The sequence below is a fragment of the Myotis yumanensis genome, unplaced genomic scaffold (genome assembly GCF_028538775.1).
Source record: "Myotis yumanensis isolate MYYU_CA2020_CCGP unplaced genomic scaffold, mMyoYum1.0.hap1 SCAF_1, whole genome shotgun sequence".
Classification (NCBI taxonomy): domain Eukaryota; kingdom Metazoa; phylum Chordata; class Mammalia; order Chiroptera; family Vespertilionidae; genus Myotis; species Myotis yumanensis.
In genome coordinates, this window is record NW_027223752.1 from 185,819,351 (window position 1) to 185,833,255 (window position 13,905).

A 13,905-nucleotide genomic window follows, 5' to 3' on the forward strand; every position below is an offset into this window, starting at 1 on the left:
GCCATCTTGCTCTAAGGAGAATCACTTGTTCCTACACATTAAATCAGAAGGGGTGACATTTCAACATGTCTAACAATCATGTTCCAAACCATTGAAGGTTTTTGTCTGCTAGACTAACAAGCCAGAAAATTCTGTTTTCCAGTTGAAGTGAGCAAACAGGAGAATTCTCTCAGATGACACAGTTTTCAGCCACAATCTGTTTATGAGGTTTTTTTAAGAGCTTTATGGAGCTACAATTCACATATCATAAAATTCACCCATTTAAAATGTACAATCCAATTGTTTTTGGCATATTCACAGAGTTGTACGACCACCAACACAATCATTTTTAGCACAATCTGGGGGTTTTCTTATGCTTACTTTATAGCAATTCCTTCTTTTAAACACCAGTTTTAAAGCAATTCTTTCATAATGAAGAGTTTGTAGTAAGAGTAGGAATCTTAATTTTGCCATTTCTTCTTGTTCTTGGATGCTTACATTACAGGATTATCTTAAACCTGGTTTCTTTGCAAGAATCTTTTATGTCACATCTATTTTATGTGCATTAATTTAATTTAAACTAGATAATAAAATCATAACACTATTTGCTGGACACCCACAGCAGGTGAACGCTAACCAACAAATGAGGGAATCTCAAGACTCTGTTGTGAAATCCTCACTGTTCTCAATGGCTGCCTGGGATATGGTGCCTGATCAATAGACCAAGTGAAGATGGAAGAACTTATCTATATATTCAGCTTCACTGAGGTTTCATTTCTTTTTAAGAATAAAAACAATAAATGGAAGCTCTAATTATAATAAACTAGAAACTTCCAATAAAAGAAAGCTCGAATATTGCCTTCCATAGCATGCAATTAGGTAGTCTTGGGCATCCCCGAGTACATGAACCCCACACTGGCTTAAGGTTCAAGCAAAAGTGTATATAAAGCCCAGCTGGAGTGTGAAGTGTCTCAGTTGGTTGAGTGTCATCCTGTGCACCAAAACACTGCTGGATCGATTCCTGGTCAGGGAACATACCTGAGTTCGATTCCTGATTGGGGCACATACAAAAGATAACCGATCAATGTTCTCTTTCACATTAATATCTCTCTCTCTCTCTCTCTCTCTCTCTCTCTCTCCCCCCCCCCCCTTCCTTAGTATGTCCTCAGATGAGGATTTAAAACAAAAACAGAAGTGTATGTGAAACCCTGAATTTCACTTTGTTATTAGAGCTGAAATGATTCCCAAAAGACGTAACATGCCCCCAATATCTAGTCACTGGCAACATGAGCACAGGAAAGTTAAAAGTGTTTCTTAGAAATGTGCCTTTGCTTATACTTAAGCAATCTTCTCCCTTGTAATAAATCTGAATGAGGCAAGTATAGCCCACCCTAGGGATGGTAAAGAGGTTTCAAGTTATGTACCAATTTTTGTTGGCTGATAGCGACTGCCTGGAACGCTCTATTGAGAGGATACCAAGGCCATGTCCAAGGGAAATGAAGCAAGACAACAAACAGGAATGTTATGACTGATACACATGCATACTACCTGCCACCACCATACTAAACAAGCCTTAGTCACCTGCACTGCATCCCAATGCCCAGTGTTCCCTCTTCTACTCTAGTTCCACACTACGGTTCCAGTCAGTAGAGCTTGAGGATACCTCCCCATCAGGTGGCACTCAGACTCAGAACCAGAAGGAGATCCAGATGTGGAACTTTTAATAAGAAAAGTGAGTGATCATAAATGGATGTGGATGGAACACATTCACTCCACTGAATGGCTCTCTCCCACGTGGTAACCACTCTCGGGAATGTTTCCTCTCCTAGGCAGCTATGAACCACTACAGACCAGCAGAGAGACAGTTATAGTTTGTTTGACACACAGTGAGTATGAAACTGTAAAACCTCTTCTTTTTTCTCATTTCCCCTTTCTATCCATCAAATTATCTATGACTGAAAGTGTAACGTGGGTCCAGACTAATATATAATAAATTCTGAATACACACCTTAATTTGGGGGTGGGGGGGGGGAAGAGGAGGAGATGTGAAAGGAGAATAGATACTTAATACATTCCTGATGGTGTTTTCTTAAGTGGGAAGGAGTGAGACTAGTACCATAATACTCACATGTGGCCATTACATACATGATTTAAAAGAAAGTTGAACCAATTATACCATCAAACCCCTGGGCAGGAGACCTACCTCAGAGGTAATAGGACACAGTAGCGTATTATGACGCCCAGCACCCACACCATGGTGAGCCGCAGGCTGATGTACTGGAAATTTATATTGGTCCTTGTGAGGAGATTCCATGACACTAGCTCCTCTGAGGAGAACCTCTGGGTCACTTCATCTTCCACAATGGCTTCCAATCCCTTCTTGGAGAAATAAAACGCATCAGACAGCTCAAAGTCCCTTCCTCGCAGACCAGCGAGCCCTTTTTCCATGGGTGACTTATCTCTTTGGATAATACCTTAAAAGAAAGCATCAGGACATGAGGAAATGCTATAGTACATATTTAAAAAATGGCCAAAGGGCCAACTGTGCACAAAACAAATAAATTTAACAGATCATATGGCAGATTTCATATATACAAGACAAGCAACTGCAGTGCGAGAAGAGGTAAAATCACCAAGTCTGCATGAAATGGCCCCTACCCAAGGATTTCGATTTACAAAGAGGAATCTTGGTCCTCAACAGCCTTCTTGCTTGCATTTCCTCCCTTCATACCATTAGTGAAAGAACTCACAGAAGCAAACTCTCCCCATGTATAGATCTAGACTATAAAAATAAAGACTTCTGTTCTCCCCTGATAAAAACCATAAAGCAAAAAACAAAGCAAAATGGTAAAAGGTATTTACCACAAAAGGCAAAGGTTGATGTTTTTAATATGTGAAAATTATTTTACAAGAAAAGCACAGGTTGCTACAGAAAAGTAAGCAAAGTTCATGAACTGAACTTACAGAAACAACATAAATAGTTAATATATAAAAACTTACAGTAATCAAAGAAAGGTGACTTAGACTGGCTTATTTATATTGTTAAATCAGCAACATTTTTAGTGATAAATTTCAAAGATAGAAACAATACAGTTACTCTCATACTCAATTTGTATTGAGTATGGAACTGATAACAACTTTGCCAAAATCTGTTTGGCCTGAAGAGACTAAAAGAAAAATAGTTTTGCTGATAATTCAATAATTCCAATTCTAAGACTCTGCCATAAAAAAATCATCAGAATTGTAGGCCAGAGTATTCACTGTAGCATTTTCCATTATAATCTTTCCAGACAATGAAATAGAATGCATCCATTAATAAATATTCTAACATTAAGTGAAAAAAAAAGGCAAGATCTCTATGAAACATATATACATTGAAAAAATGTTAAAAAGGACATTAAGTAGTTATCTCTGGACAATAAGATTAGAGTCTTCCCTCCTTAGACTGTTACTAGAGGCCCGGTGCACAAAATTCGTGCACGGGTAGGGTCCCTATGCCTGGCCAGCAATTAGGGCTGATCAGGGCCTTCCGGCTGCCAGCGTGGGCCTCTCTTCCCCAGCTGCCAGCTGCCAGCCGAAGCCTTCCTTCATTCTGCGCCACCCCCAGGTGGTCAGTGCACGTCATAGCAAGTGATCGAACTCCCGGTCTCCTGGTCGAATTCCCAAGGGGACACTTTTCATATTAGCCTTTTATATGTATAGATTGTATTTTCCATAAAGAAAATAATTCAAAGGTTTTTCAAGTAGCAGAAATTTGTAAATTGAAAAATGATTACTACTACTCAGTTCTAACTACCAAAAAAGAAAAATTGATGAGAAGGTCTTTGAAGAATAAAGAGTAACTATGTACACAGTGATATAACTATCCATTTGTCTCTCTGAGGTGTGTCACAAAGGAAAAAAAATGTATTTCCTACATCAGAAAAGTCTCTCTTTTTTTGAGGTGAAGATTAAAGTGTTAAATTCCCTGAAAAAGACCTCCTTTGATTTTCTCACTTTCCAGTTCCCTAGGAAATCAATGAGGAAAGTGAAAAGTACTATATTACCTATCCTCTGGAGAACTTGTATATTGAGGGAGCTGTAATGTATCGGGTTTTTTGAAGGAACAGCAGCATAACGCACTGTAGTAGAAAGTAATGAAGACCTGGATTCCAAAGTCAAGTGCTGTTTAGGACAACAGCCAGCTCTATGACTGTGATTGATAGATAAATCACCTAACTTGGTGTCCTCCTTTATAAATGGGGGGGGATGGTTCTCTAGTTTCCTTACAGGGTTAAAGTTTTGTAACTTTACTTTTGAGTTTTTGGGGTGGTTTTGGTTTGTTTGTTTTTGCCCACATATAAAGCTAATGTCTTCATCTTAAGAATTAGCATAATAGCCCTAGCTTGTTTGGCTCAGTGGATAGAGCGTTGGCCTGCGGACTGAAGGGTCCCAGGTTCGATTCCAGTCAAGGGCACATGCCTGGGTTGTGGGCTCGGTCCCCAGTGGGGGGTGTGCAGGAGGCAGCTGATCAATGGTTCTCATCATTGATGTTTCTATCTCTCTCACTCCCTCTCCCTTCCTCTCTGAAATCAATAAAAATACATATATAAAAAAGATATATTATTTTTAAAAATAATTAGCATAATAAACCAAGTTCTTGAATGATTATTAGACTATCTTTTTCAGCAGTCAACTCTTAAGTGATTTAATCTTTCTCCACCATCTCTGAAAATTAGTATCAGAGAATGACCCAAGATAGTGTCACTACTGAACTACCCTCTTACTCTTAGGCACTGCAATTCAAAGCAGGTTACTCAATCCAACTATTAGCCTAAATTTAGCAGTGCAAGAGTTTCATTATTTAGCAATATATAGAATTTTTTTTTTAAGTCTAGAGGAGGAAGGAAGAACAAGTTATTCAGCAAATCTCTAAATGAAACACACTAGAGACAGTGGACAGCGCTTCTAAAAATAACCTTTTCCAGAGGGGCCAGAGATAAGAAAGCAAGTTCAAGGTGGCTCATATTATTAAGCTGAGCCAGGAAAGATCTGAAGCCAGGTCTCTAGTCCCTAGCCTTGATGTACAATATTTTCTCTGCCCCCTGACCTACTTTATTCTGTGAAACTCAAATAAAATATAACTCAATTTTATATTTTCATTAAGCCTCTTTCAAAAGTATGTGGGTAACTGTAATGCATCTAATTGCAATGGATTGAATTCCAAAATATATTAAGATACACAATAAATTAAAAAGAAAAAGTCAAAGGACCCAGTAAAAATTTTAGCTAAGAATACAGCAAGTAAATCACAAAAACAGTAAGCTTTAATGACTAAACATTTCAAAGATGTTCAACTTCACTATGATTAGAGAAATGCAAACTAAAACCACAATTTCATGCCCATAAGGATTGATAAAAAAAATTAAATTGAATAATATCAAGTGTTTGTGAAGACTTGGGACAATGGGAATGTAATTAGTACAACCACACTGAAAAATTATTTGGCACCATCTGGTAAATATAAAGCTATTCATAGCCCAAGAGCCAGCAATTACACTCCCAGGAAGATTTTTGTTTAATAATTTCAAATATACAGAAAAGTTGCAACAATAGTGCACTTCATCCAGCATTATTAATTGCCAACAGTTTGACACATTTGCCTTATTGTTCTGTCTCTATAAGTATAAAAAGATATTTTTCCTGAACCATGTGAGAATGAATTGCAGGCATTATACCCTTTACCCTCAAATAGTTCAGCACAGATTTCCTTTGCACATGGAGTTTCACTTATTTAACCACAGTATACTTATCAAAATCAGGAAAATGTCAGTAATTAACATTATTGCAATACTAGCAGTATTTGTGCAATAGCCCTTATTCAAATTTTGACAATTATCCCAATAATATCACTCATAGGATTGTTTTAATTGCTGGTCCAGGATTCGACCCAGGATCATACATTATATTTACAGGTCAGGTCTCCTTAGTCTCCTTTAATATGAAAAGGTTCATCAGCCTTTCTTTGTTTTTCAAAGGTAATGATATTTTTAAGAGTACAAGCCACATTTTGTAGAATGTTTCTTAACTTGGGTTGATCCGATGTCTCTTCATAATTAGATACAGGCTGTGTACACTTTTGGCAGAAATACTATGTAAGTCATGTTACATCCTTCTCAGTGCATCACAGGGGAGGCATGTTATAGTTAGTCCCATAATGGAGATGTTTAACTTTGATCACTTGGTTTAAGATAGTTAGTGCTTACCCGATTTTCCACTGTAAAGTTAACTGTTTTTCTCTTTTTGATTAATAAGTATATACTTATTATCAATAACTATCTATAAAGGGAAGATACTTTGAGACTATAGAAATATTCTACTCCTCAAACTTCCTCCCAGTGGTAATTAACATCTATTGATGATTCCACCTTAAGGAAGATTTTTTTTTTCCCCCTTATACTCTGGAGAGATTCTTGCAAAACTGTGTACAAGTAGACATCTGTAAGAACATTTTGCTACATTATTTGCAACAGCAAAATAGTGAATCAAGCCCAAGGTCCATTAGATAGATGGACATACAGCAATATATACAAATATCGAATTATTATGTTGTACACCTGAAACTAACATGTTATATGTCAATTATATCTCATTCAAATCTATTCTATATATTAGTGGTTCTCAACCTTCCTAATGCAGCGACCCTTTAATACAGTTCCTCATGTTGTGGTGACCCCCAATTTCATTTTTACAAATTGAACATAATTAAAGCATAGTGATTAATCACAAAAACAATATGTAATTATATATGTGTTTTCCGATGGTCATAGGCGACCCCTGTGAAAGGGTCATTCGACCCCCAAAGGGGTCGCGACCCACAGGTTGAGAACTGCTGCTATATGTATATAAAAATCTAAGCAACACTTACGACCAGTCAACTGGTCGCTATGACCCGCACTGACCACCAGGGGCTGGCGCTCAACGCAGGAGCTGCCCCCTGGTGGTCAGTGCACTCCCATAGCAAGAGAACTGCTCAGCCAGAAGCTGGGCTCATGGCTGGTGAGCACAGCTGCAGGGCAGGAGCCTCTCCCACCGTCGTGGCAGCGCTACCTAGCGGCAGCAGCAGGCGCAGCGGCGCCAGGATGAGCAGGAGCAGCTGCGGTGCTCAGGCCCAGCTTGGTCTCCTCCCCAGCTGCCTGCTGCTTCACACACTGCACATCGCTCGGGGGATGTCGGACTGCCAGTTTAAGTCCGATCCCGCAGGAATCAGGCTGAACCCGGCAGGCCGACATCCCCCAAGGGGTCCTGGATTCTGAGAGGGTGCAGGCCAGGGGGAGGGACCCCACCGGTGCATGGAGCACTGGGCCTCTAGTAAATAAATAAATGGCAGCTCATATTAAAGATGGATACATACATTGCATACTACATAGGAATTAAAAGAAATTAACTAGAACAGTTACCAATTTAGATAATTTGTAAACATCAGGATAAACAAACAACTCAGAATGATATATGAAAGGTGGCACTTTTATAGAGTTTGAATAATACAAAACAATAAATACTATGTCTTGTTTAAGAAACACACATAAATAAGGGAAATATGACAATATGCATAAAAATAATAAATATCCAAAGTAGAGTAGTAGTTTCAGGGGTTGGTGGAGTAATTAAATCAGGGAGGGATACACAGGAGAATTTGACCATTTCTATAAAGTTTTATTTATTAAATTAAGTGTTAGGTACATATGTGTTATTGCCAAAAAAAAAAAAAAAAGTTATATGGAACTGACAGTTGTTCCTAAATGAAGATCTCTATTATAAGAGAGCATTACCAGCTTAGGAGTTTTGTTGTTGTTGTTATTTTTTAATATTTTATTGATTTTTACAGAGAGGAAGGAAGAGGGATAGAGAGTTAGAACCATCGATCAGAGAAAAACATTGATCAGCTGCCTCCTTGATCCCACTGGGGATCAAGCCTGCAACCAAGGTACATGCCCTTAACCAGAATCAAACCCGGGACCCTTCAGTCCTCGGGCCAACACTCTATCCACTGAGCCCAACCAGTTAGGGTAGGAGTTCTTTAATAAGGCACACAAATATCTGAAAATTATAAAAACAGATTTCCAAAGAAGCACTACTGAATATGTAATTTTATTTCCTTCCTGACATGTATTGACTACTGAGAATCAGAATGACTGATTCAATTCATGCTAAATATAAACTCTGACAGAAAAAAATATTCAATTCAATCAACATATAGTGGATACTCACCATGTATCAGGCATCAAAGAACGGTTAGAAAGAGAGGAATTATTTCTTTTGGCACCAAGAAATATTCAGAAGTGGACTGGCAGTCTTCAAAATATAGACATAGCCCCAGCCGGTGTGGCTCAGTGGTTGAGAGTTGACGTATGAACCAGAAGGTCACAGCTCAATTCCCAGTCAGGGTGCATGCCCAGGTTTCGGGCTCGATCCCTGGTGGGGGGCATGCAGGAGGCAGCCGATCAATGATTCTCTCTCATCATTGATGTTTCTATCTCTCTTTCCCTCTCCCTTCCTCTCTGAAATCAATAAAAATATATTTTTTAAAAATAATAATTGAGTTTCCTAAAGGATAGTACAAGCCAATATCAAAATTGTGTCTGCTAGTTAAATCTGATATGTATTTATGTCTATATTTTTTTTATTGATTTCAGAGAGGAAGGGGGAGAGAGAGAGAGAGAAAGAGAGAGAGAGAGAGAGAAACATCAATGATGGGAGAGAATATTGATCAGCTACCTCCCACATACCCCCTACTGGGGATTGAGCCCATAACCTAGGCATGTGCCCTTGACCAGAATCACACCCGGGACCCTTTAGTCCACAGCCCATGCTCTATCCACTGAGCCAAATCAGCTAGGGCAGGAAAATCAATTATTATTAAGAAATTAATCCTGATTCTTCAGAAAAATCCATAGTTCTTAAATTGGTAAAACCCTGATTCTAGGAAATATTTCTTTTTGTTACACCATCAGCTTTAAAAAAGTAAAGCTATAAACATTTGAACTTTGTCCTTATACCAAATGCTTTGGCAGAGGTCCATGCTTCAATGGACATAAAATTAGAACAACTACTTCTATGTAATGCAAGAGATTAATTGCACAAGCTGCCCTATGTCCCTGTGCCTTTAGCAAGTCACTGGTACATAAATAATACCAGCTATGAAAGGCCTTTTAGAAGAAATGGAGGCTGAAGTTAAAATCATCAAGTATAATTAACTCTAAATTAGCTGAGTGTACTCTTAGAATAACTGCCCATTTATAAATCATACTAGTTTTCCATTCTCCAGTTATTCAGCATGCTTTCTAGGTTAGCAGTTAGGGGAAAAAATCAGACCAGAAGGGGATATGATAGGTTTATATAAAGAAGTTGATTCATAACTTAATAATGGGCTATATTCCAAAAGTCAGAAGCTCAGAGTTCAAAACCCTCTCTCTCATGGAAACTATTTGACTTCATCTATTTGAACTAGAATCCTGTCCACTCATATGCCTAACTAAGCCCCAAAACATAGGAGATTACATAGTAGCAGTACCGTGAATCAGAAATCTCCTTTATCCCTGTTTCAATAAAGAATATTTAAATTAAATCTAATTTGGAACTAACAAAAATATACTTCCTCGTCCTGCAGTGACTTAGAGAGGGCACTGGGGAAACTTTCTGGGGTATTGATCTATTCTATTTCATGATCTAGATGAGAGGTACATGAGTACTGTGGGAAATTCATCCAGCTGTACATTTATAATTTTACATTCTTGCCTATCTATATTATGCTTCAATTTTTCAAAAAGACTTACCTGACATCTGCTGTACAACATTGCCCACAGTTAACAATATACTGTACTGCACACTTAAAAATTTGTTAAGAGGGTAGATCTCATGTTAAGTGGTCTTGCCACAATTTTTTTAAAAAGAATCGAAGGAAAGGAGACATATGTAATACTCTTTGTAATACTTTAAGCAATAAAACAAATTTTTTTAAAAAAAGAATTGACGGAGACACTATTTGTGAATCCTATCTCAATGATTTACTATTTCCCTTTTTTAAAAAAGTTTACTTTACATGCCTCCACCCAATTATTAAGCAATTGGTCAGGGAAGAGTTCACCTGTCCCAGAACCTACTATTTGGTAGTGAGGTCCTTTTCCTGGCAGGAGGAGCTCTACAGAAGGGGTCTGGTCCTGAGCAAGGAAGCCAGGCCTATAGACTTCCCTCCCAGGCCCCAATTTCCTTTCTGATTCATAAATGTGATTGGCCTGATGAAAGAAGAGAAAGGTAAAGTAGTTGTAAAGATGAACTTTCTGTGGTTATGGTTGGGCAGGGGGCGAACCAGTGCTGCTAGGATTAAAGAACAGAAACATTCAATGCCAAACTCCAGAGAGACAAGGCCCATATTTAAGCAATCACTTAGATGTAATTAAAGATCAAAAGGTCTTTATGCAGTCCTGGCCAGTGTGCGTGGTCCCCTGGCCAATGTGCATGGTCCCATGCACCAAAAGGTCGCAGGTTGGGTTCCCCACGTGTGCACATGCCCAAGTTGCAAGCTCCATCCCAGTGGGGAACATGTGGGAAGCAGCCGATGATGTTTCTCTTTCACAGTGATGTTCCTCTCTCTCTCTCTCCCTCGCTCTCTCTCTAAAAACCAATTTTAAAATCTCTTAAATAAATAAATAAAATAAAAAGGCCCAAAACACCCAAGTGTTGAAGAGGCTATAGAGCAAATGGATGGAACTCATAAGCATTGCTCTGAGAGTATGAACCAATTTGGAATATCATTTAGCAGTGTCGAATAAAGTTAAGCATACACTTGCTTAGCCTATGAAGTTATGTACTCCAGGAAAACAAGTAAATAGGTTCACAAGAACCTGCTCAACAATGGTCACAGCAGCTTTACTCCTAATACCTAAACACTGAAAATAACTCAAATGTCAATCAACATAATAATGGATAAACAAATTACGATGTACCTTACTCCAGAGAGAGTTTGTTAAGTCTATTGATCTATTCAACAACAGAGAGACCTCATAAACATACTGAGTGGGGAAAAATACAAAAGAGCACATATTGCATGGTTCCATTTATGTGAATTTCAAAGATTGAAAAAGCTAACTGATCATGACAGAAATCAGACAGGAAATTATAACAGGGCTCCCCCCGCCCCCTACCTCCTACCCGCCAGTCCGCCAGTCCCGGGCAGCTGGCCCAGGCGGGGTGGCTTCGCTGCGCCTCCACACGATGTGAGCTCAGCAGGCCTCTGGCTGACCTGTCGCTAAAGCAGGCCCCGCAGCCCAGGCCCAGCATGCGCCCATTGGTGCGGAGGGCGCTGCCGGCAGCCGGCTTGCGCCCTGGCCCTGGTCCTGGCGTTCCAGCTGGGGCAGCAGGTGCTGGCGTGCCGGGTGGTGCTGAAGAGCTCACAGAGCCGCGGGCCGGAGCAGGAGGACCTGGTGATGGTGGGCACGGACCACTTGGAGTATCGCCACGGCAAGGCCATGCCTCTCATCTTCGTGGGAGGCACGCCCCACAGTGGCACCGCTCTGATGCGCGCCATGCTGGACGCCTACCCGGAGGTGCGCCCACCTGGAGGTGCGCTCCTGCGGGGAGGAGAAGGCCCGCATCATCCCCGGTGTGCTGGCCATGCGCCAGACCTGGTCCAAGTCTCCCTGGGAGAAGCTGTGGCTGGAGGAGGCAGGCGTGACAGAAGAGGTGCTGGACGCCGCCAGGCAGGCCTTCAACCTGGAGGTGATCGCCAAGCACGGCCAGCCGGCCCGCCTGCTCTGCAACAAGGACCCCTTCACACTCAAGTCCTCCTTCTACCTGTCGTGCCTCCTCCCCAACTCAAGTTCCTGCTGATGGTGCGGGCTGCAGCGCCTCCTTGCACTCCATTATCTCTCGCAAGATCGCCATAGCGGGCTTCGACCACAGCAGCTACCTCGACTGCCTCACCAAGTGGAACAAGGCCATCGAGGTGATGTAGGCGCAGTGCATGGAGGTGGGCAGGGACAAGTGCCTGCCAGTGTACAAGGAGCAGCTGGCGCTGCACACACACACACACACACACACACACACACCACACTCCCTCAAGCTCATACTGGACTTCCTTGGCATCGCCTGGAGTGACTCCCTGGAGGACCTCATTGGCAAACCTGGTGGCGTCTCCCTGTCCAAAATCGCGATCCACAGACCAGGTCATCAAGCCCCTGAATCTGGAAGCACTCTCCAAGTGGACGGGCACATCCCTGGGGACATGGTGAGGGACATGGCCCAGATCGTCCCCAGGCTGGCTGGCTATGACCCTTATGCAAACCCTCCCAACTACGGCAACCCTGACCTGGTCTTGAAAGAAGACTATAAAAACACCAGCCAATCTGAAAGGATATTTTCAGGGGAACCAGAACAGCACTGCCTCCCACTTTAAGAAGCTCCAATTTCCCGATCTCCCCAAGTGGCTCTGTTGCCAAGAAGGGGAGAAACTACCTTCGAGTGGAAATCGGACCTCTAATGCAAGCATATTGCTTGCTATTTACTGCCAAATGGGACTGCTAACGGGGAATGTATTTGCATGTGTTTGCAAAGCCCTGATCATTGAAAATTTTCCTTGAAACAGGCTACCTTCGGACCCTCTGGGATAGGGGACAGAGAGTGCGGACACAGTCCAGCTTTTGAAACTTGGGTTTTTATATTTTTCCCCTTAAGAACTTTTTTTTAAGAAGTGGACTTGCCGTCTCCCTCCAGTGCAGGATGCCTTGGCGGCTTTGTTGGCTGGGATAAGGCCCAAACCTGTGCCTCTCCTATGACCTATTTTTTTTAAATATATTTTTATTGATTTCAGAGAGGAAAGGAGAGGGAGAGAGAGATAGAATCACCAATGATGAGAGATCAATCAATGATCCCTACTGGGGATCAAGCTCGCAACCCAGGCATATGCCCTTGATCAGAATCGAACCCAGGACCCTTCAGTTCACAGGCTGATGCTTTATCCATCGAGCCAAACTGGCTAGAGCTGACCACTATTTTTGAATTCAAAGAATCTATTTTAAAATGTAATATATGAGGCTTTCTTTGATTCCTCCTCAGTTCTTAAATTAATGAAGAAAATAGATATATTATTTGAATAAAATGACCAGGGACTTGTTTAAAAAAAAAAAGTTATAACAGGGACTGAGGGATGCATGATATACACTGGGTAAGGGCTTGAAAACTTTGAAGTCATAGATATGTTCTTTAGATGGATCTGGGTGGTAGTTACATAGGTGTAAAAATATGCAAAAAAACACCTAGCTGAACACTTGATATTTGTGCATTTTAATATCTGTAAATTATGCCTCAGTTGTTTTAATCAGAAAAAATGTTACTTTTTATTATTATTGTTGTTTAAACATGTCTCCTTTTTCCCTGATTGACACCCCCACACACACACTCCCGCCCTCCAGGACAAGCCCCCACCACCCCAGTGTCTGTGTCCATTGGTTATGCTAATATGCATGCATACAAGTCCTTTGGTTGATCTCTCACCCCCTCCTCTCCTGCCTTCTCTCTGAGGTTAGACAGTCTGTTAAGTGTTTCTTAGTCTCTGTATCTATTTTTGTTCATCAGTTTATGTCATTCATTATAACCCACATATGAGTGAGATCATGTGATATATATATATATATATCTTTCTCCGACTGGCTTATTTCACTTAGCATAATTTTCTCAAGCTCTGTTCATGCTGTTGCAAATCGTAAAAGCTCCTTCTTTTTTATAGTGGTGTAGTATTCCATTGTGTAGATGTACAACAGTTTTTTAATCCACTCATCTGCTGATGGGCACTTCGACGTTTTTAGTCTCCCCACTTTCTAGCTGAAATTGTACGTATCCTATGAGTATTTTTAAATCTTCCTTCCTAAACTAGAAGGTAGATGGCATTTA

General features: G+C 40.7%; 1 protein-coding gene and 1 pseudogene across 1 annotated transcript in view; one reads left to right on the forward strand and one right to left on the reverse strand.

The window, feature by feature from the left end:
* The window catches only part of GPAT3 (glycerol-3-phosphate acyltransferase 3), a 63,630-nt gene that overhangs the window by 15,785 nt on the left and 33,940 nt on the right, over positions 1–13,905 (reverse strand). Inside the window, exon 4 of the mRNA XM_070393497.1 lies at positions 2,183–2,453. Within this exon, the coding sequence (XP_070249598.1) occupies positions 2,183–2,453 (271 nt within the window). The remainder of the gene's footprint in view (positions 1–2,182; positions 2,454–13,905) is intronic.
* LOC138999073 (protein-tyrosine sulfotransferase 2-like) lies at positions 11,294–12,596 on the forward strand (annotated as a pseudogene).